Source organism: Pseudopodoces humilis, chromosome 18, assembly GCF_049639895.1.
Source record: "Pseudopodoces humilis isolate 2021_Gansu_Grassland_sample_001 chromosome 18, ASM4963989v1, whole genome shotgun sequence".
Lineage (NCBI taxonomy): Eukaryota > Metazoa > Chordata > Aves > Passeriformes > Paridae > Pseudopodoces > Pseudopodoces humilis.
In genome coordinates, this window is record NC_142217.1 from 425,638 (window position 1) to 449,161 (window position 23,524).

At 47.2% G+C, this 23,524-nt stretch overlaps 1 protein-coding gene and 1 pseudogene across 1 annotated transcript; both read left to right on the forward strand.

The window, feature by feature from the left end:
- Positions 1-743: 743 nt before the first annotated feature.
- On the forward strand, positions 744-8,836 carry LOC148182855 (vitamin K epoxide reductase complex subunit 1-like; annotated as a pseudogene).
- A 1,193-nt stretch (positions 8,837-10,029) lies between these two features.
- LOC148182856 (branched-chain alpha-ketoacid dehydrogenase kinase-like) lies at positions 10,030-23,507 on the forward strand. The gene is given in 12 exon segments (XM_088064245.1): positions 10,030-10,124; positions 11,286-11,459; positions 17,954-18,022; positions 18,589-18,699; positions 19,348-19,516; positions 19,559-19,755; positions 20,210-20,283; positions 20,573-20,658; positions 20,661-20,687; positions 21,259-21,361; positions 21,788-21,943; positions 22,660-23,507. Coding segments are annotated over 11 exon segments (1,305 nt in total). The 5' UTR covers positions 10,030-10,124; positions 11,286-11,288; the 3' UTR covers positions 22,802-23,507.
- The last annotated feature ends 17 nt before the right edge of the window (positions 23,508-23,524 follow it).

Below are 23,524 nucleotides of genomic sequence, written 5' to 3' on the forward strand. Positions count from 1 at the left end.
ATTTTGGGGGGAAAAGAAGAAAAAAGGGGGGGAAAGTTTAGAAAATTCAGATTTTGGGGTGGGGAAGAGGGAGAATTTGGGAAAATTGGTATTTGGGGGGGAAAAGGGAGAACTGGGGGGGAAGGGGGGAAAAAAGGGGGGTAAATTTTAGGTTACAAGGGGAAAACTGGGATGGAAGGACCCCAGTCTAATCTCAGTGCTCCCAGTTTGATCCCTGAGGGACTCCCACTGCCTTTATTTGGACCCCTGGTAAGATCCTGGTGCTTTTCTTTGGATCCCTGAGGGAATCCTGCTCCACATTTCCCAATATTTCGAAACCCCCCCCCGCCATTTCCCCTCACAGCTGCCACCATCTTGCCCCATGATGTCACTGCGACACGTCCTCTCTAATTCCCTCCCGTCTCCGCCACCGCTGTGACCCTCGTGATCTTCCCGGGCCTCACTCACTGACCCCTGGCCTTGCCCTGGTGGCTCTGGGAGGCTCCGAAGCGGCAGGGCCAAGCCCGAGCCCTCACTCAGCTCCTCACTGCCATCTTGGCCCTGCTCCCACCATTTTTTACTGCGTGCTTCCTTCCTCCCTCCTTCTCCTCCCTGCCACCACGCATGCGCGGAGTGCGCAAAACTACGCCTCCCATCAACCCCCTTGCTAAAACCAGAAACGAGGCAGGGCGTTATGGATGCTGACCAATCAGCTCAAAGGGGGCGTGGGAGTGGCAGCGCCACCACCCAATCGGAGCAGAGTGATGTCGGTGGCAGCGCTGCAGGCAGCGCTGCGTGTGGCGGGTGTGGCACTGTCCCTGTACACGCTGCACATGGAGGATGAGTCCACACAGGACCCGATGTACTGAGCCACCTGCAACCTGGTGCCCTCCATGTCCTGCATCCGCGTGTTCTTCTCCTGGTAAAAAAAAAAACACACCAGGAATATCCCAGGAATAACGGGAAAAGGAGACTGGGAACAGGGAATGGGCGGGGCTTGGGTGCGGCGGTGGCCAATGGGGAGAAGGGGAGGGGCAGGCCACCAGGGGGCGCTGTCGGCAGGGGGACATGGCAGGAAAAGGCGGGGCCTTCACATTAAGGTGGGAAGGGGCAAGGCTCGAAGTGGAGGCAGGCTTTATGCTAATTATATCCATTTATGACATAAGAGGGGTAGTTTATGCCCATATTTGGGTATGGAGGTGTAGCTTGTGTTGTGAAGGCGTGGCTTGTGTGTGGTTGTACCCATATATGGATGTGGGGGCGTGGCTCCTGGGTGTGCCCACAAACAGTCATGAGGGCGTGGGTGTGTTGTGCCCACATTTGGTTAAAAAGGCCACAAAGGTGTGGTTTAATATAGCTATGACCATATATGGACATGGAGGTGTGGCTTAACATGGCTATATGTTAAATACATACATAAATATAAACATATATATACAGACATAAAGATGTGGGATTAGGTGTGGCTTAGCTAAGGGGGCATGGCTTAGGGCACCAAAGCACCAATGGGAGCTGGGGGGCGTGGCTTAGAGCCAAGGAAAGCCACCTGCACACCTGTCCACACCATATATGGGCACATGGATGTGTCTACCTGGTTGAAGGGCATGTCCCAGCATTGCCACGTCTCCTTTTTTTCTGCAGGTGGGGATGTGGCCTGGGGCTGATGGAGCCAGTGCTGGGCAAGGAGAGCACCCTGAATGTGCCCAATGGGGCCATCGGGCCCCTCTTCTACCTGCTGCAGGGGCTGCTGGGTAATGGGGCACTGGGAGGGAGTGGAAGGGGATTGGGAGGGACTGGGATGGACTGTGAGGGGATTGGGATGCACTGCAAGGGGATTGGGAGGGACTGGGAGGGACTGGGATGGACTGGGGACACTGGGAGGGACTGACAGAGACTGGGAATGAGGTGGGCACAAACTGGGGACACCAGTGTGATAAATATTACATTGGATAAAAATTCGTGAAAGAGAATAAAGAATTATATGTTATATTTGTAATACTGTAAAGATGCAAAATGTAAAATAATCCAGAGATATCTTCCCGAGTCGGGCAGTAACGACCGGCAGCAACGCTTATCAACACAAAATAAAAAGCAGGACACAAGCAATCAAACCAGACAATGAGAGTGGCTCCGTCGAGATATCCATCTCCTCCACACCCAAACTGGCCACTCCATTCCGGGAAATGCAATCGGAGGACACTCAGAGCCTCTCAAATGTGAAAGGACTCTGCTCCACCGACCATTGACTCAGCTCGACGGATCCGGGAAGTCTATTCAAACTCTTTTGTTGGACGGTGCTTACTCCGGATTTTGCCCCAGGATACGAAAACCCCTATAAGAACCCTGGACTGCAGTGCCTACTTCGTGGATTTGGGTAAATCTGTACCTCTGGGTATAGACGTCTCCCTGTCCACCCAGCGCTGCGCTGATTTATTTTATTGTGGTTTTTTCTCTCGTTGTTTGCGATTGAAATTATTTTATAATAAATCGCTTTTTATATTAACCCTATTTTGCCATTGCATTTATAACAGATTGGTGCCGTGAACTCAGATCGGAGAAACTGCGGGGAATCTCACTGCCCAGGACGGGTACCCCCGCTGATTTTGGCGGCCTGGTGAATTGAGAACCCCCGTAGCTCGTTCCGACATCTGAACTAAATTTAGGCTGAGATAAAACCACAATAAAAAGGAAACGGATCCGGAGCAAAGAGCTCGGGAAGGCACGGAGCCTTCGGGAAGCTGCGGCTTGTTTTGCTCGTAAAACGTCTGTTGTGCACAAAGACATCCACGCAGGAAAATAGCTGTAAGTACTGCTGGTTGAGTGGGCGATTGGGCGAGTGTGTGAGACGTGATCTGATCACGGGGCGAGTGTGGACTTCAAGGCCACGTTTCCATCCTCCCGCGAGGGAATTGGCCGGCCGTGAAGGAAGCGATCCAGAGTGAAAGCTTTTTTTTCTCGACACACACTTGTAAAAACCTGAGGCCAAAGGGTGTCTCGGGAGACTGATCGCAAGGAACTAAAAGGGGAAGGATACGTCCTGTCGAGCTCGGGAACTGGTAAACCCTTTTAGTTAACGGACCCAGGTAGAGGTCCGGAAGAGGATCAAAAGTACCGATTACAAGAGACCTCAGCTCAGCTCGCTGAAGGGTGAGTATCGGCAAATTTTGATTCCTAGAGTAAGCACACAACGCAGAAACTGATACCGACTCACGGAGAAGTCAAAGACAGGTAAGAAATTATATATATTTGCGAAGTATGGGGCAGAAAAAAGAGTAAGCTTCAAAGAAAAAGCACAGGGAAAAATCCCTCCGATCAGGGGGAGGAATCACCAGACATCCCGCTGAAAAGTCCCTTGGGGTGGATGCTAAAAACACTGGGAAGATTGTCCCCAGAAGAAGGGGAAATCAAAGGCAAAATTGATACATTATTGTATAGAGGTTTGGGGAGGACAGGAGTTGAGAAGTCACCTCACTTGGCCAGTGTTAGGCACATTTGAAAAATGGACGTGTAATAAGTTATTCTCCTATGTGGAGAACAAGGTCCCCTCAGATCCTGAGGAGAGGGAATATGCCAAGCTCTAGTTAAACATCAGAGTAGGGCTATTCCCAATGAAACAAAAAGAAAAACGTGAGTCGAGAGCTGAGTCCTGGGAACCCCTCGACCACTTACCACCCCCATATCATGGACCGGCTGGGCCTTCCTCTGCAGATCAAGTGGTGCCTTCAGCACCCTTGGGCCCCCGAGACCAACCCACTGAGATACGTGTGTCTCAAGCGGGAGACTCGGGGCCGGCAGCGATGCCGGCAGCCCTTCCCCTTTCCCCGCCTGCAAACACCGTAGCCACAGTAGCTTCTTCGGAGGTTTCTCCTGCACAAGGCTGGGGGTCACTCTATCCGTCCTTGCCGGTCCAGCCGCCACAACCAGGACCCTCCCATATAACGGAGGGGATCCCTCCCGTCAACCGGGTGGCGGCGGAGTTCCCACAATTGATAACGGGGAGGCAACCCACAATCACCAACTCCCCTCCCGCAAGTAGAACCCGTTTGAGAGCGAGAATGATGAGTGATGAGTAGAGAGAGAATGAAGAAGGGCACCAGTTGTTCCCTCTTAGGCAAGTACCGACGGCCCCGGGAGTGATCGGTTTTGTGAATGTACCCCTTAACTCTGGAGATGTAAGAGCATTTAAGAAAGAGATGGGGCGGTTGTTAGATGATCTTTTGGTCTGGCTGAGAGGTTAGATGAATTTTTAGGGAGTAGTATTTATACCTTTGACGATCTTATGGCAATCCTAAGATCATTGTTTAATCGGGAGGAAAGAGAGATGATTAAACAAGCCGGTATCAGAGACTGGGACAGACGCAATCCACAGGGGATGCCAGGTAACCAGAAATGGCCTAGCGTAAGCCCGAGCTGGAATGCACAGACGGAGGAAGGCAGACAGAACATGATGGATTTAAGGAGCATAACTGTCCAAGGTATAAGAGAAGCGGTCCCTAGGGGCCAGAATATTAGCAAAGTTTTTGGAGAGTGTCAAGGGAAAGAGGAACCACCCACTGAATGGATCGAGAGATTACGTCGAAGTTTACAGATTTACTCTGGGACTGACCCGAACTCTCCTGTGGGGGAGGTTCTGTTAAAAACACAATTCGTTGCTAAATCTTGAGAAGACATTAGGAGAAAATTAGAAAAGATCGAGGGGTGGCAAGATAAAAGCCTTCAGGAGCTCCTAAGGGAAGCTCAAAAGGTATACATGAGGAGAGAAGATGAGAAGCAGAAATTGCAAGCTAAGGTTTTAGTAACTGCAGTGAAAGAAGTCCAGAAACAAGAGCAGATACAGGGTAAGTTTAAAACACTACCTGGAAAAGGTTGAGGTTCTCACCGGGCAGCCCCGGCCCCACGGGGAGAACCCCCTGAATGCTACTACTGTAAAAAGGTAGGACACGTTCAGTGGAATTGTAGACAAAGAATAAAAGACGAGAAAATTTTTCAGGAGGATTAGGGGTGTCAGGGGCTCTTTAATTTGGGGACCGGAACATCCAAAGAGCCCTTGATAAAATTAAAAGTGGGCCCCCAACGACAGGAGGTAAGTTTTCTTGTGGATACTGGGGCAGAGAGAAGTACCCTGCAGAAATTGCCATACGGATGTGTGGCTAGCAGAGAAAAAGTTTTTGTAATCGGTGCAAAGGGAGACCCCTTCAAAGTGCTCGTAATAAAAGATGTGGAAATAGAATCTGAAAATAAAATTTGCTTAAGGAATTTACTATTAGTGGAAGAAGCAGATTACAATTTGTTAGGAAGGGACATGATTATCGCTTTAAGAATTAATATCATGATTAAAAATTCTGAATTGGTGGTGAAAATATTCAAGTTGACTCCTAAAGATGAGGAGAAAATAAACCCTGAAGTATGGCATTCAAAAGGAGAGGTAGGAAAGCTAGATATCAAACCTATCAAAATAGAAATTGAGAACCCTGAGGACCCTATAAGGGTTAAACAATATCCCATCCCGATGGAGGGGAAAAGGGGGTTGAAACAAGTAATTGATGACCTCTTAAAAGGAGGTACTTTAGAGCCTTGCATGTCTCAACATAACACCTCCATCCTGGCTGTAAGGAAGACGGATGGCAGCTTCCGATTGGTCCAGGACCTACGAGCGGTAAACGCTAGGACCCGGACTAGATTCCCGGTGGTGGCCAACCCCTATACTTTACTAAATAGACTCTCACCAGAAGATGTGTGGTATAGTGTGATTGATTTGAAAGATGCTTTTTGGACTTGCCCTCTGGATGAAAGGAGTAGAGATTATTTTGCATTTCAGTGGGAGGACCCAGATACAAACCGTAAGCAACAGCTAAGGTGGACGGTCCTCCCCCAGGGGTTCGTGGAGTCTCCAAACCTTTTTGGGCAAGCTTTAGAACAATTGTTAACCCAACTGTTCTTGAGGACAGGACAAAGCTTTTGCAGTATGTAGATGACTTGCTAATAGCTGGACCGACTGAGGAAAGCGTGAGGAAAAGCACGATTGCCTTGTTGAACTTTCTAGGTAAGAAAGGTTTGAAAGTCTCAAAATCCAAGCTGCAATTCACAGAGCCCGAAATAAAATACCTCGGACATTGGATATCTCAAGGGAAAAAAAAATTGGACCCGGAGAGGGTAGCAGGCATCCTTGCATTGCCTGCACCAAGAACAAAAAGGCAAATTAGACAAATTTTAGGGCTCTTGGGATATTGCAGGCAGTGGATTGAGGGTTTCAGTGAAAAAGTGAAGTTTTTGTATGAAAGATTAAACACTGACAGGCTGAAGTGGACTGAACAGGATGAGTCTAATTTCCAGAAATTGAAAACTGTTCTTATGACTGCCCCCGTACTAACTCTACCAGATACGAATAAAGAATTCCAGTTGTTTGTGGATGTGAGTGGACAAACAGCACAGGGAGTCCTGACTCAGGAATGGGCAGGCAAAAGGAAGCCTATAGGGTTTCTTTCAAAAATCTTAGATCCTGTTAGTCGGGGTTGGCCTACGTGTTTACAGGCAATTGTAGCAGTGGCTCTGTTGGTGGGAGAGGCAAAGAAAATAACTTTTAGGGCTCCCCTGGTAGTTTACACTCCCCACGATGTGAGAAACATATTGCAGCAAAAAGCAGAGAAGTGGCTGACTGATTCCAGGCTTCTAAAATATGAAGCCATCTTAATCAGCTCACCCGGTTTGGAATTGAAAACCACTTCTGCACAAAATCCTGCTCAGTTTCTATTCGGTGAACCTCCAGAAAAATTAGTACATGATTGTTCTGAGATCGTGGAGCTGCAGACCAGATAAGTTACATCAACGCAAACTGTGATTGTTTTCCATTTATACATTTTAAATGTGCTTATTGTAAACAAATTTGGGTAACCCACTGTTGGGGAGGGTACAGGCCTAAGGGATTGTGTACCGATTGTCTGACTAAAAAACAGGAGCTGACTAGCCGTTTCTTAATACTTGTCACCCGGGCGGGGTTTTTAGAACTTGACTCTCCTGAGTGGTACCTGCTTTTTCAAAAGGGGATTAGAGGTAAACTAGACTCCAAGGCAGAAGCTTTAGAAATCGAGTGCCGAAAGACAGTCAAGGTACTGTGCAGGACAGACACGATTAAGTTGTCTCGGTGGGCTACTTTCAAGAGAAGGTACGCCATAAGGACTACAAGGGCCCCTGAAGAATATCCTTGCTGCCGAGAAGATGGTAATCCCCGCCGTATATTTCTATACGGGCGAAGGGCAAGGCAGAGGGATACACCGGTGGGGAATCCTGACTGTCCTGAGTCTAGCCGTGTGCTTGGCCGAGGGAATGATTCCCGAGGTACCTCCGGGGGAGCGTCTCCTGGGGAAGTGTGAGCAGTGTCGGACTGCCACAGATACCAGACGAATAATTGACTGTCCTCCGGAACGACAAAAGGGGTTTTGTTTGTCTAATGGCACTCAGTATAATCTATGTGAACTAAAGGGGGAGGTCTGGTGTTATCACTCAAGGGCAAGTTTTAAGGACGGGCAGTCTAAGACTCCTATGAGAAGAAAAACCAAAGCTACCCACTTCAGGTATAAGAGAGAAGTGGGAATGCTTCCTCCGATTCCAACCTGTAGCCAATGTAATAAAACTGTCTGAATAGGAGGAAAAAGACAATCCACCTTTATAGCATATTATAAAGTCAACCCTTTGTGTTACAATAAAGCAAACTTAAAAACGTGTACCATAGGAGGGAAATTGTATTGGGAAGGTAAAAATTTAAAACATGAAGAAAAAGCCTCCTTTAGTAATGAACCGATAATTCTTAATTTGTTAAAAAATGATGATGACCGAGTATGTTTACAATTCGATCAAGTGTTCTGCTTCTCCAGAAATGAGGAAGAGATGGACCCTGAAAGCAAAATAAAAACAACCCTTCTCAGGAATACTGTGGGAATTCACTTACAGACTGGGAAGAGGACGAATATTGTTAAACACGAATTTTTAATGTGATAAATTATTAGGCGGGGGACTGTGATAAATATTACATTGGATAAAAATTCGTGAAAGAGAATAAAGAATTATATGTTATATTTGTAATACTGTAAAGATGCAAAATGTAAAATAATCCAGAGATATCTTGCCGAGTCGGGCAGTAACGACCGGCAGCAACGCTTATCAACACAAAATAAAAAGCAGGACACAAGCAATCAAACCAGACAATGAGAGTGGCTCCGTCGAGATATCCATCTCCTCCGCACCCAAACTGGCTCCTCCATTCCGGGAAATGCAATCGGAGGACACTCAGAGCCTCTCACATGTGAAAGGACTCTGCTCCACCGACCATTGACTCAGCTCAACGGATCCGGGAAGTCTATTCACTCTTTTGTTGGACGGTGCTTACTCCGGATTTTGCCCCAGGATACAAAAACCCCTATAAGAACCCCGGACTGCAGTGCCTACTTCGTGGATTTGGGTAAATCTGTACCTCTGGGTATAGACGTCTCCCTGTCCACCCAGCGCTGCGCTGATTTATTTTATTGTGGTTTTTTTCTCTCGTTGTTTGCGATTGAAATTATTTTATAATAAATCGCTTTTTATATTAACCCTATTTTGCCATTGCATTTATAACACCAGGGACCCCTTGGGATCACTTTGGGGTCACTGTGCCCCTCCCGGTGACCCCTGCCCCTCCCCCAGCTGTATGAGCCAGGCGGCCTCGGTGACGCTGGCCTCGGTGGCAGCATCACTCTGGCTCATGGGGGTGCTGCTCTTCGGCCTCCAGGACCTGTGCCTCATCTGCCTCAGCACCTACAGCCTCAACCTGGTGCTGCTGGGGCTCAACCTGCACTGCCGGTGCCGCCCCAAGAGCGACTGAGAGCCCCAAAATGGGGGAAAGCGACCTGGAACTGGGGGAAAGCAACACAGAATTGGGGAAAAGCAACGCCGAATTGGGGGAAAGTGACCTAAAATTGGGGGAAAGTGGCCCAAAAATTGGAGAAAAGTGACCTAAAATAGGAGGAAGTGGCCTAAAATTGAAGAAAAGTGATCTAAAACTGGGGGAAAGTGACCTAAAATTGGAGAAAAGTGACCCAGAATTGGAGAAAAGTGACCCAAAATTGGAGAAAAGTGACCCAAAATTGGGGTAGAAGGAGGCAAAATTACAGGACGTGGAGGAAAAGTTACGTTAAAGTGTCTTAAATAGGTCAAAAATGGCATTAAAGGCAGCCAAAACGGTATTAATAGCAACAAAAATGGCAGTAAATGGGGCAGAAATAATATTAGACATAACAAAAATGGCATTAAAGGCGGTAAAAGTGCATTCAATGGAGCAAAAGGGGCATCAAAGGCCACAAAAATGGTATAAATGGGTTCAAAATGGTATTTAATAGATCCAAAATGGCATTAAGTGGGTCCAGAAAGGCATTCAGGGCAGCAAAAATGGCACAAAAGTGACCAAACGTGACATTAAAGTGTCTGAAATGGCTCAAAAACTGCATTGAAGTGACCAAAAGTTACAGAAGTGTCCAAAATCCCCCAAAACTGCCCCAAAACCGACTGAAATTGCCTTGAAACCTGTGTGGGACCCCTCTTTTCCTCAATTTTCCCTCAAAAAGGCTCCAAGATTCCCTTTTTCCCTCGATTTTCAACCCAAACGGGAATTCAGGATTTGGGATCCCCTTTTCCCCTCAATTTTCCCTCAAAAAGACTACGGGATTTCCCTTCTCCCGGAATTTCCCTGCAAAAAGGCCCCGAGATTTCCCTTTTTTCATCAATTTTCCCCCAAAATGGCATCGGGATTCCCTTTTCCCCTCAATTTCCCCCCAAAAACCGAATTCAATATTTGAGATCCCCTTTTTCCCAAAATTTCCCCCCAAAACATGGGATTTAGGGCTCGGGGGGGGCTTTTTTCCCCTCACAAAAAAAGCCCCCAAATCCCCTTTTTTTTCTCCTCCCGAGCGTCGCCCTCTTGCCTTACCTCCCGCCGCTAGGCGGCGTCGTTTCCCCGCCCCCGCCACCCCCGCCAGGGCCTCGCGCATGCGCCTTGCGGCCGGACAGTACCAGCCTGAGGGGAACGCGCGGGGGGAGCCACGCGAGGAGTAGGAACGGGCGAGTCCATTGCGAGCCGAGCCCGGGGAGGTGTCGGGGAGGCCCCGGGGCCGCTGGTTGGTGAGAGGGGAAGTTTGGGAGGGGGTTTTAGGGGTAAAATTGAAGGATTTTGGGGAGAAAATTGAAAGGATAAGGAGAGTCCGTACACTGGGGTTGTGTTTGGGACACGGGGCTGGGGAGAAGGGAGGGCGGAGAGCTGGGAATGGAGGGGGATTGAAGGAAAAAGGGTGTTCCGGAGCGGTTTTGGGGGGATTCTGATGGGAAAAGGGGGTCTCGGAGCGGGTTTGTGGGGATTCTGAGCTAAAAAAAAAAGTGTTTCGGACACTTAAATCCCTTTATAGGAGTTTCTATTTTGAGGGAAGTCTGAGGGGAAAAATGTGTTCTCGGTTTCTATTTTGGGGAAACTCTGAGGGGAAAAAGGGGTGTGGACACATAGGTCCTCTTTTCAGGGCTCCTGGACCTTCTGAGTTTCTATTTTGGAGGAGCTCTGAGGGGAAAAAGGGGTCCCGGAGCGGTTTTGGGGGCGGATTTTGAACTAAAAAATGGATTTCGGACACTTAAATGGTGTTTTTGGGGGGTTCTGGACCTTCTGAGTTTCTATTTTGGAGAAACTCTGAGAGGAAAAGGTGTCCCGGATACTTAAATCCTATTTTTGGAGCGATTCTGAGGGGGAAAAATGGGTCTCAGAGCATTTTGGGGGGAAAAACTGAGAGGAAAAGGGGCCCCTGAGTGCTCTTTGGGGGGTCCCTGGGGTGGTTTTGGGATAATTTAGGGCTTTTTGGAGTCCTTTATGGGTTTTTGGGATCCTTCAGGGGGGTCCTTCAGGGGTTTTTGGAGTAATTTGCGGGTTTTGGGGTCCTTTGGGGGGAACCTGAAGGGGTTTTGGGGGTCCTTGAGGGAGTTTGGGGGTCCTTTTGGGGGTTTTGGGGGGTTTCCTGGGGGATTGTTGGGGTCCTTTGGGGGAATCCCTGGGGGGATTTTTGGGGAGATCCCTGGGGGTTTTTTGGGATCTTCTGGGGAGATCCCTGTGGGGTTCTTGGGGTCTTTTGGAGAGATCCGTGAGGTGATTTTTGGGATCTTTTGGGAGGATCCCCGAGGGTTTCTTGGGAGGGGTCCCGGGGGAACCCTGAGAGGTTTTTTTGGGGCTCGTTTCTTTTGGGGGATTTTAGGGTGAGGGTCTTTTATCCCCCCTCCCCATTTAACCCCTCCCCCCGCAGGAGATGCTTCGGCGCATTTTTGGTGGGGGGGTCTGCGGGGGGGAGGGGCAGCAGAACCCCCTCTGTACCCCTGCCCGCGCCGCCACCAACCAAACCCCCCTGGACCTGGTGCAGGAGCGCTGCAAGACTGTCACCTCCTACCAACAGCTCGCCATCAATGCCGCCTCTGAGAGGGTGAGATGTTGCAGTTTAAGGCCCGGCAATGCGGAAGATCTCGGAATGTAACGGAAAGTTAGAAAAAACCCCTCTCTTTAGGATAGTAAAACCTTTTGTAATTAGCCAATAGCACTTAGGTGTGACGTGAGCAGATGGGAGTAACACAATGACCCTAGGTTATAAATTGTCAAATTCCCCTGCAATAAACGCCATTGCTTCGCCATCCATCATATTGATGTCTTGTGGGTAGATTGGCCAGGGTGGCCCGGGAGAGAGGCCACGGGCTGGCTCCTGGACTAGGGTGTTTGCCTTGCTTGAAAAACCAGCAATTGGTGCCGGAAACCCGGGAAGAAAAGCTGGAAAAAATCCAGAAAGCGAGGAATCCCTGAAAAAACAGGAGCAGCGGTCAGGACAGGCTGGATCCTTCCTGACGAGGGAGACGTCCCTGCATCTTCAACGACGATGGAATCTTTGATAAAGGTCGTATCTGAACTATATAAGCAGTGGGGTGTAGACTGCAAATCTAAATATTTTAAGCTTGCTGTTATACAGCTTTTACAAATGGGTATTATAGAGCGACCAGTGGACATTCTTCACCCTGAGGTGTGGGAGAAATGTACCAGGGCTCTGGCTAATGAAACTGTAGATTCTAGCAATATGAAATATTTTAAGTTGTGGGGGAAGGTCGTTAAGGCCTTGAAAAAAGCTAGACAAAAGCAGGAAGCCTGGACAGCAGCAAAAAGCTGTCTGTTGGTCACCCCAAAACTAGGGGTGAGTGCTACAACACAAACTTTAGAATCCCCAGATGAGAGTAGCTCAGCTGAGCAGAAGGGGACACAGGAGGACGATATGCCTCCTAAAACCCCAAACCCTGAGCTGCTCTCAGAAGGGCAACAGAAAGCAAGAGTTTTTTGGAAAAATTTAACAGAAGAAGCCAGAAATGTAGCAAAGAAAGTAAGGGGAGATACATCCCCCCTTGGACTTAAAGATGGCGCTGAGAAAAATGTTACAGAGCAAGAAAAATATGTCTTTAACAAAGAACAGAAGCTGGCCTTGGAAGATGGGTACAGTTGGAGGGTTGAGAGAGATAAGAGATGTAGAGAAGAAAGCGGGGGATGTGTGCAGAATGCTTGGAATGCAGAGGCAATGGAAAGGAGGGGTGGCAAAGGGCGGGTTAGAGCCTGGAGTGAGGGGCGGAGGGAAAGGCGGGGCGACAGGCGGGGTGGAGGTGGAGTGGAACCAGGGGGGTGGGAACAGCCTGCCCACAGGGGTGGCTGGAAGGGCCGGGGCCCAAGAAAAGAGCACAGCAAACAGGAAATGGCCAGCCAGTGGAGCTTTGACTGTGATCGAGATACGAGCAGCGAAGGGTCAGAGCCCAAGTCCCCAGAAGAAAAAACAGTAAAAAATGTGAAGAAGGATGAGAGCGGAGCTGCGGCAGTGGCGGACCGGGCGGTTCGCCCCCCCCTCCCCCCCGCTCTCTCTCTGGAGGGGAGCCCAGGGAAAGTATCCAGCTTGTTACGGAGTTGTGGCTTGTTAAGTTTTCAGGATGTGTTTATATACCCTTTTAGAGTTGATTTTGTGTTTTGAGTGATTGTGAGTTTGTGCAGTTGCAGTTTTTAAAAGTTTTTTCTCAGATTTAAAACTAACCCAGCACGGCCGAGTTCAGGAAAAAACACACGGCAGCCAGAGGCACTGTTGCCATGGCAACCACCGGTGAAACAAGTAACAGCGACTTCAATGAAACCGCGGAAAGCAAAGCAATAAAACAATAAAAAACAACAAAAAGCTAGATATTTTGGAGAGGGATAAAAAAGAGAGAGTTTTAATTAGACAATTCAAAAATTAAAAGCTTTATAAATTGTATTGTTTGTAAATTAGCAAAGTGTTATAATCAAGATTGAGATTTAAAAATAAGTTTCTATTGAATGAAGTGCCTTTAAAATAGATTAAAAAGTTTAAATGTTGTATTTCTGTATCCCAGGAAACTTAAAAGATTTTTGTTTTGTTTTAGTAATCATATATTACCCATTTGCTGAGTTTTTGACAGTTTTAATAAAGAAATTCTAATGTGAATCTTTTTGTTACATAAAACACATATAACTGCATATATATCAATTTAAATTTTGGATTTTAGTTTAAAAATTGGACTTGATGTTTCTGAGAAGTGCTGCAAAAGCTAAATGACAACTTGCCCAATCCTGTGTTGTTGTAGCTTTTTTAAAGAAGCTGCATTTTGAAATTTTAACTAATTTGAACATATACTAGGCAAATTCTTGTTGTGAATGAGTGTTTTTAGTAACATTTGCAGTTATTGTGTGTTATTCTCAAAGCTAGATAACATGGAATTGTAATGTATTTGTTGCATTTTTATAATTTTTATAGTGAATCCATGTTACCGTTGGCTTAAATGTTTTTAAGTTGTTGTATAACTTAGATAGCCTTTTAAAAGTTAAGTTTTGTCATTTCTTTTTGTTATAAATAATTTTTGTTAAGTTTAAATTTTGTTTAATTTGAATTGTTTTATGTTTTATTGGAAACACTTGTTTAAATTGCAAAATATAGTTATTTTTTTAGAGATATGAAGACAGCTACAACTGAAACAACTGTGATGGGACACTGATGAACACCTGCTTGTGGACAGAAATAAATGCAGTTTGTGACACCCTTGATTTCATCGAGAGCTTTATTGGTTGTTGCAATTTTTGCAGTTTTGTTTGCTATAACTTTCTTATTTTTCAGTGTTTCCAGAATTTTAATAAGATGTGCCATTGCTAAGGATTAGCTGCCATAGAAGAGGCTTCAAATTAAACCAACTGTTGAATGATTTAATTAGTTTGGTACCTAAAGTTTTTAATCATTTGCTTTGTACAAATGCATTTTAACAGTTTGCTGTGCTGTAAGCATCTCATAGCTGTTGCTATTGAAAATTTTGTTCTAAAAATATGTTAAGAAGTATCTCTCCAGTTTAAAGTCTAAGACCCTGGCCAAGTCTTAACTTTACCTGGACAGAATGTTTATCAACAGATCCAGATGTTTTCTGTCCCAAATCAGTATTTGAGTTACTTTTTAACTCAACAATTTGACTCTATTAATACGACAGCTGGATCAATTTTGAAGTGGGCTTGGAGAATCATTTCCGGACTGATTGTCCAATCCTTCACTGATAATTTTTGGTTTTGTTTGTTTGTTAACTATGAGATGCTGGTGCAGTGTTTTAATAATTAACAGTACTTTTATATTAATTGATTTTCAACTGCTATAAGTTTTTACTAATTGTGTATAAGGTTTTGTGTTAATGTTGAACAGAAATACATCTCTTTTTTTTTTTTTTTTTTTTTAAGAAAAAGGGGGGAAAATTGATACCCTAAAAGCATTTGATTAGTGTAATTCATTAACTTCAAGGAGAGAAGTGCCTGTGTTTTGTTGGCAGGTTCAGAAAGGTCACCTGTCCATCTGACCAGACTGTCTGCCTCTGAACACATGAGATGCAGTGAACGGAGAAGTCATCACACATGTTTGGTACTCCAGACATGGATCAGAAGTGGAGCTGTCAGGACACAGTTGTGTCTGAACACTACACAGACAGTTGCCAACAGAAATTTTATGTTGTTATTATGATGTGGTGTTTCTATCAATTTTTCAGTTATCCTTTGTTTTAAGATTTAGAAAGATCTGAAGAACAACTTGAACATCAAAGCCCTCAGTCACCAATCAGCTGCCAGCTGACATCACGGGAGCAGTGAACGATCCAGGACTGAATCATGTTGGAAAAATTCTGTAGAAGATTTGGGAGGTGTAGAGACTCCATCTAACTATATACAAAGCAAATTGTAATTGTGTGTTTATCCTTTTAGCAAATTGTTTTTACGCTTAGATTACATATATACCAGAGCACGTGTGTTAAAAGTAGTTAGATAATAGTTTAAGGTAAAGTGTTTAGCCTGTGTAGAAATTATTATGTTAGTATAAAGTATAAGTATTTTTCTTTTAAGAAATAGTATAAGTATCTTTGAAGGTTCATTTAACGTTAAAGTTTTAGCTGTGAGTTTGTAAGTATGGTGTCATTTACATGGTAAGCTGCTTATAGTAATTGTGCTGTTTATAGTCATAACACCTGAAGCAGTGAGCCCCAACCTTGTAGTACAGGCTGAGAACCCACGATCTAATAGTTTATACCCGCTGCATAAACAAGAAACTACTCCCCAAAGATCTGAAGCCGCTGCTTTTAACTCGCTCTATCGAATGTTAGATGCCACCTTTTTACCTCTGAATCAATCTAACCCTAATGCCACAGAATCCTGCTGGCTGTGTTATGACACACAGCCCCCTTATTATGAAGCTGTGGCCCTTAATAACCAGCCACTGTGGGTTAATGCAGAAGCCCCAATTCAGTGCCGCAGTGAGTCACCTTCTCGCAGAATCACCATCAGCCACATGACAGGGCAAGGATTTTGCATAGGCAAAGCCACTGTTGTTGACAAAAAAGTTTGTGCGACCACCGTGCAGGTGGACAAGTCCAAGAGATGGGCAATCGCCCCCCTGTCTGGCATGTGGGTTTGCAACCGCAGTGGGCTAAGCCCTTGCATTTATACCCAAAGCTTTAATTCCTCTGTTGACTTTTGTGTGTTAGCTGTTATCATCCCCAGGGTTCTATACCACTCTGGAGAAGAAGTGAACCAGTACCTTGAGCGAGCAGGCCGCCTTCAGAAAAGAGAGCTGTTGACAGGACTGTCAATAGCAATGCTGCTCGGCTTGGGAGCAACTGGAGCAGCCACGGGTGTCTCCGCTCTGGTAACCCAGAGTCAGAGTCTCTCTCAGCTACAAATGACTGTAGATGAAGATCTACAGAGAATTGAGAAATCCATATCGTTTCTAGAAAAATCAGTCTCCTCACTCTCTGAAGTTGTTTTACAGAACAGGCGAGGGAGGTCTCGACCTTCTATTCATGCAGCAGGGAGGCTGCTGTATCGCCCTGAATGAAGAATGCTGCTTTTACACAGACCACACCAGAGTAGTGAGAGACACCATGGCAGAGCTACGAGACAGGCTGTCTCAACGGAAGGCAGAGAGAGAGAAGCTCAGCAGAACTGGTTCCAATCCTGGTTTAACCAATCTCCGTGGCTAACCACCGTGGTGTCTACCCTGATTGGACCAGTTGTGATGATTTTACTTGTGCTAATCTTTGGACCATGTGTTTTAAATAAGCTTGTGTTCTTTGTTAAAAGCCAACTAGAAAAAGTTAACATTTTGTTTATAGAAAGGCAACAAATGCTTTAAAAATATACTTAGTCACTGCTTGTGCCTCATATTTACTAATGAAAACTGTAGTATTAATTTTATAAGCTTTTAGCCTTTTAGTTAAGTATTTTATATTTTACTCAATTTTATATTATCCATTTTTAAAACTTTTATAATATAGTTAAGTTAGATAAAGTATTTAGAAATACGTATATAAAAAATAACATTAGAATTTTTAAGACTAATATACCTTATATTTTAGCAAATTAATTACTCATAAAGAGGGGGGATATGTTGCAGTTTAAGGCCAGGCGATGTGGAAGATCTCGGAACGTAATGGAAAGTCAGAAAAAACCCCTCTCTTTAGGATAGTAAAACCTTTTGTAATTAGCCAATAGCACTTAGGTGTGACGTGAGCAGATGGGAGTAACACAATGACCCTAGGTTATAAATTGTCAAATTCCCCTGCAATAAACGCCATTGCTTCGCCATCCATCATATTGATGTCTTGTGGGTAGATTGGCCAGGGTGGCCCGGGAGAGAGGCCACGGGCTGGCTCCTGGACTAGGGTGTTTGCCTTGCTTGAAAAACCAGCAGTGAGAGACCCCTCCTCAAATTCCCGGGGTATTTGGGTCACTTTGGGAGGAATCTGTGGGGTTTGGGAGCCATTTTTGGGGATACTGGGGGGATTTGGAACCATTGATGCAGCCACAGAGAGGGTGAGACCCCCTCCTCAAATCGGGGAGATCCCACCTCAAATTTCCAGGGGATTTGGGTCACTTTGGGGGGAATTTGTAGGGTTTGGGAGCCATTTTTGGGGGGATTTTGGGCCATTGACGCTGCCGCTGAGAGGGTGAGAGACCCATCCCCAAATCAGGGAGAAACCCCTCCTCAAATTTCTGGGGGATTTTGGGTCACTTTGGTGGGGTTTGGGGCTATTTTTAGAGGATACTGGGGGGATTTGGGGTGATTTTTGGGGGGGGTTTCTGGGCCACTGATGCCTCCTCAAATCCCACTAAATCTGCAGAGACCCCACCCCAAATTCCCTGGAATTTTGGGCCACTTTAAGGGGGATTTGGGGCCATTTTGGGAGAAATTTCCGGGTTGATTTTGGGGCCATTTTTGAGAGGCTTTTGGGGGCATTTGTGGGGAATTCTGTGCTATTTTTGGGCTGATTTGGGGGCCATTCTGGGTGGGATATTCAGAGGAATTTGGGGATGCTTTCTCCAAATCTGAGAAGAGCCCCAAATCTCCTTTTTTTACCCCAAATCCAGCCCTCGGTGTGCCTGATCCCCACCACCATGCTGTACTCGGGGTGCTCGTAGGACAGCAGCCACTTTCTGGTGAGGGGCCCCAAAATCTGGGTGTTTTCCCGAAAATTTGGGGTTTTTTCTTGAAAATTTGGGGTTTTTTCCCAAAAATTCAGGGTTTTAACCCCAAAGTTAAGGGTTTTACCCCCCAAATCGGCTTTTTTTCCCAAATTTTGTGTTTTCCTCCAAGTTTGAAAGTTTTTCCCCCAAAATTTGGAGATTTTCCTCAAAATTCGGGGTTTTTTCCCCAAAGTTTGGGGTTTTTTCCCAAAATTTGTTTTTTTCCCCAAAGTTTAGGTGTTTGGGAAGATTTTGAGTGTGCAAATCCCAAAGATTTTGCAGTTTGGGTGGAAGTTTGAGAGAGGAATCCCCAAAAATTTGGAATCAGGGGGAACTGAGTTAAAATTTGGGGTGAAACTCCAAGAATTCGGGGTCATTCTGTCCAGGAATTTCCGTGAATTCATGTGGGAGGGAAAAAAACCCCAAAATTCAGGTGGGAAAACAGAACTGGGGAAGAGGGGATTTTCCCAAAATCCTAGAAACTTTGAGGGCAGTTAAAAAATTTGGGGAATTGCCCAAAGTCAGGTTTTTGAGAGCAGAAAAGCACCCGGTACCTGCAGCAGGAGCTGCCTGTGTGCATCACCCACCACATCCAGGGCTTCTGCAGCCTGCCCTTCATCATCAGCTGCAACCTCACCATCCTGCACGTGGTCAGCCCCCAAATCCCCCAAAACCTTCCCAAATCCCCAGTGGGGGTCCACAAATTCCTGATGGAATCCCGAAATCCCTGTGGGAATCGGAAATTCTGGGGGGAACCTGCGAAATTTGGGGGTTTCCTGTTTGTTCAGCCCTCCTAGTCCTGTGGTGGGGGGGTCCTGAAATTCCCAGGGGGATCCCAAAATTCCATGGGGGTCCCAAAATTCCCGGGTGATGCTGAAATTTGGAGGGGGATTCCGAAATCCCCGGGTGAATTGGAAATTCCCAAGGAAATTTGGAGATTCGGGGTTTTTTTTTGTTCAACCCCCCCCAGTGCTGCATGTGGGGGGTCCCAAAATTCCATAGGGGATCCCAAAATTCCATGGGGGATCCCGAAATTCCACAGTTGATCCCAAAATTCCCAGGGGGATCCCAAAATTTGAAGGAGGGGAATCCCTGAAATCCCCATGGGAATGAGAAATTCTGGGGGGAATCTGTAAAATTCCGGGGATCCCAAATTTCTGGAGAATACCGAAATTCCCTGGGGACCCCAAAATTCCAGAGAATCGTGGAATTCCAGGGGGATTCCCAAAATTCCCAGGGATGCTGAAATTCCCGGGATTTGGGTTTTCCCAGGAGCTGATGCTGTTCCCTCCCCACAGCATGAGCTCTACCTCCACACCTTCCAGAAACTGAGCAACTTCCCCCCGGTGAGTGACACCTGGGCACACCTGGGCACACCTGGCACACCTGGGATACACCTGGGATACACCTGGGATACGCACACACACACCTGGGATACACCTGGGCCAGGTGACCTCACCTGGGTCACACCTGAGATACCATCGCACACCTGGGGAAATCCCACCTGAGCCACATCCACTCACCTGTCACTCATCTGTGTGTCACCTGCCTCACCTGTCCATGTCCCACCTGTCTCACCTGTCCCACCTGTCCATATCTTATCTGTCCCACTTGTGCAGGACGAGTGCCTGCTGTGGCCGTTCCTGGACAAGACACTCACCTCACGCCGGGGCATGCAGATGCTGGCAGTAATGCACAAAGACAAGGTCAGCTCACCTGGGCAGGTGGAGCAGGGACCGCATTCTCCCAGCTTTTCCTGGGATTTCCCCATTTTCCCCAATTTTTTCCCCATTTTCCCCAATTTTTTCCCTATTTTTCCCATTTTCCCTATTTTTTCCCCATATTTCTCCAATATTTTGCCAATTCCCCCCCCATTATTCCCCTTTTCTTTCCCATTTTTCTTCATTTTCTTTCATTTTTCTCCCTTTTGTCCCCATTTTTCCCCAATTGTTTTCCCATTTTCCTCATTTTTTCCCCATTTTTTCGCCTTTTTCCCCCACTTTTCCCATTTCCTTGGGTTTTTTTCCCCTTTTCCCCCATTTTTCCCTTTTATTCTCTTTTTCCCCATTTTTCCTGTTCATTTTCTGATTTTTCCTATTTTCCCATTTTTTCCTCGTTTGTTTTTCCCTTTTTTCCTGGTTTTCCCCCTGAATTTCCTAGCTGGATTTCGTGGGCATCATCTGCACACGCCTGTCCCCCAAGAAACTCATTGAGTAGTGGGTGGACTTGGCCAGGTAAGCGCACCTGGGCACACGTGGGGGAGCCCAGGGCACACCTGGTGACAGCAGGTGACTGTGGCTGCCAGGTGAGGTGTTCCAGGTGTGCCCCAGGTGTTCCCCAGGCACGTCTGAGGTGTCTCACCTGCGCAGGTGGCTCTGCGAGCACCAGTATGGGAATGCACCCAACAATGGTGTGACACTGAGTGACAGGGGGGTGTCAGAGGGTGCCAGGTGAGGTGCCTCAGGTGTGTTTCACCTGCCCCAGGTGCATCTCACCTGTCTCAGGTGTGTCTCAAATGTGCAGGCGGCTCTGCGAGCACCAGTATGGGAACGCGCCACACGTGCACATCAACAGCCACGTGGCTGCGCAGTTCCCGTTCATCCCCCTGCCCTGGACTATGTCCTGCCTGAGCTCTCAAGAACACCAGGAGATACCTGGGGACAGGTGTGGGCCACGCCTGGGGAGGCTGGGGGGGTTTATAGGGGTTTTGGGGGGATTTGGGGGAATTTGGGAGGAAACTGAGGAGATTTGGGGGAGTTTTAGGAGAATTTGGGGGGTTTAAAGGGGGTTTTGGGGGAGATTTGGGGAAATTTGGGGGTGCTTAAGAGGTATTTGGGGGAGTTGAAAGGTGTTTTGGAGAGTTTAAAGGGGTTTTGGGGAAGATTTTGGGGAGATTTGGAGTAGTTTAAGAGGGATTTTGGGAGGCTGGGGGACTTGGAGAGAACTGAGAGGGATTTGGGGGAATTTCAAGGGAATTTGGGGGCATTTAAGAGGGACTTGGGGACAAAATGAGGGGATTTTGGGAGTTTTGGGGGAATTTGGGGGAGTTTAAGGGGGTTGTGTGGAGGCTTAGGGGAAATTTGGGGGATTTCAAGGGGGTTTTGGGGAGATTTGGGAGTTTTGTGGGGATTTGGGGCTAAATTGGGGGATTTAGGGGAAAATAGAGGGGATTTGGGGGGAATTTGCAGGAATCTGGGGTAATTTGTGGTAATTTGGGGTCAGGGCAACGATGGAGTCACACCTGGACACTCCCTACAACGTCCCTGACATTGTGGTGACCATTGCCAACAATGACATCGACCTTGTCATGTGGTACGGGGGGCCCAAACTGTCCCCAAGATGTCCCCAAAGTGTCCCCAAGGTGTGTCCCACATGTCCCCAAAGGGTCCCTAAAATGTCCCCAAAGTGTCCCCAAAGGTTTCCCATGGTGTGCCCAGAGTGTCCCCAAAACATTCCCAAAATGTCCCCAAAATGTTTCCCAAATGTCCCCAAAGTCCCTAAATGTCCCTGAGACTGTCCACATTGTCCCCAGTATCCCAAATATCCCCAACGTCCCCAATGTCCCCAACATCCCCAAAATCCCAAAGTGTCCCCGGTGTTCGGCAGGATCTTGGACCGCAGTGGGGGCATCCTGCACAAGCTGCTGGACAAACTCAACACCCTTAACTCCCCAAAATCCCCAAACTCCCCAATGTCCCCGATATCCCAAATGTCCCCAAAATCCCCAATGTCTGGCAGGATCTCGGACTGCGGTGGGGGCATCCTGCATGAGCTGCTGGACAAAGTGACCGAGTACCACTTCAGCACGGCCGAGGCCAGCGCCCAGAACCCGCACCTGGGGGGGCCCTTCCACGGCCTCATTGAGCCCAACGGCCAGGCTGGGCCCAAGCACAGGTCAGGGACCCCTCCCCAGAATCGGGGTGATCCCAAAAAATTTGGAACAAGGGAACAACCCCTCCGAAATCAGGGATCGCACAGGGATGGGGTTTCGGGGGTTTCAAGGGACTTTGGAGGCTTCAGGGGGGTGTTTGAGGATGTTTAGGGGGAATTTGGAGGGGTTTAGGACACCCCCAGGATCCCTCCCCAGATTGGAGAGCCCCAAAAAATCGAGAACAATCCCCCCCCCCCCACCCCACCAAAATTGGGGATAATCCACCAAAATCAGGGACCCCTCAGGGCTGGGAGGAATTTTGGGAGTTTTCATGGGATTTTGGGGGTCTCTGATGGGAATTTGGAAATATTTGGGGCCATCTGATTCCCAGTGAACCCTGGTGTCCCCCCAGCATTGGTTTTGAGGTAAATTTAGGGGGTTTGGGGGGATTTGGGGTGGGGATTAGGGAAATTTGGGTGGGATTTGGGGAATTCAGGTGGGATTTGGGGAATTTAGATGGAATTTGGGGAATTTGAATGGGATTTTTGGGATATTTGGGGACACATTTGGGAATATTTGGAGCCACCTGAATCCCGGTGTCCCCCCCCAGCATCAGTTTTGGGGTAAGTTTACGGGTTTTGGGGTTTCTGGGGTGGGTTTTTTGTGGGATTTGGATGGGACTTTTGGGATATCTGTGGGCACTCTTTGGAATTTTTGGGAACACTGGGTGCCCCCACAGGTTTGGCTTCAGGCTGCTGACATCGTGCACCTATGCCGAGTACCTGGCGGGGTCCCTGGTGCTGCAGTCGCTGCAGGGCGTCGGCACTGACAACCTGAGGCTGTGGCACATCGATGGCAAGGCCAAGAGCTTCTGCATCTAGGGGGGCTTGGGGGCAGCCATCGGGGGTGAGGAGAACCCCTGGGAGGTGCACAGCAGTCATCAGGGCAGTGCAGAGCCCCAAAAGTTGGGTTTTCGGTCACAGAAAGCCAGGAGGACTTCCAAAGTTGGACTTTTTTGGTGGAGGTTTTCCAGTTGAATCCCCAAAGCTGGGGCTTGGTCATTAAAATCATGGAGAGATTTCAAGGGCTGGGTTTTGGTTGTGGAAACTGAGGAGGAGCCAAAAGTTGGACTTTTATGGTGAGGTTTTCCAGTTGAAACCTCAAAAGTTGGGTTTTGGTCATAAAGGTCATGGAGAACCTTCCAAAGTTGGGGTTTGGTTATCAGAACCAAGGAGAACCTTGCAAAGTTGGATTTTTTTGGTGGAGGCTCTCCAGTTGAAACCTCCAAATTTGGGGTTTGGTCATCAAGGTCATGAAGAACCTCCCAAAGTCGGGTTTTGAGTCATGGAACCCAAGGAGAACATTCCAAATTTATACTTTTTTGGTGGAGGTTTTCCAGTTAAATCCCCAAAGTTGGGTTTCAGTCATCAAAGTCATGAAGAACCTTATAAATTTGGACGTTTTTGTTGAGGTTCCCAAAAGTTGGGTTTGGTCATTAAAATCATGGAGAACCTTCCCAAGTTGGGGTTTGGTCATTGGGGTCAAGGAGGACCCCAAAAGTTGGGGTTTGGTCATGGAAACCACGGAGAACCGAAAGTGGCCAT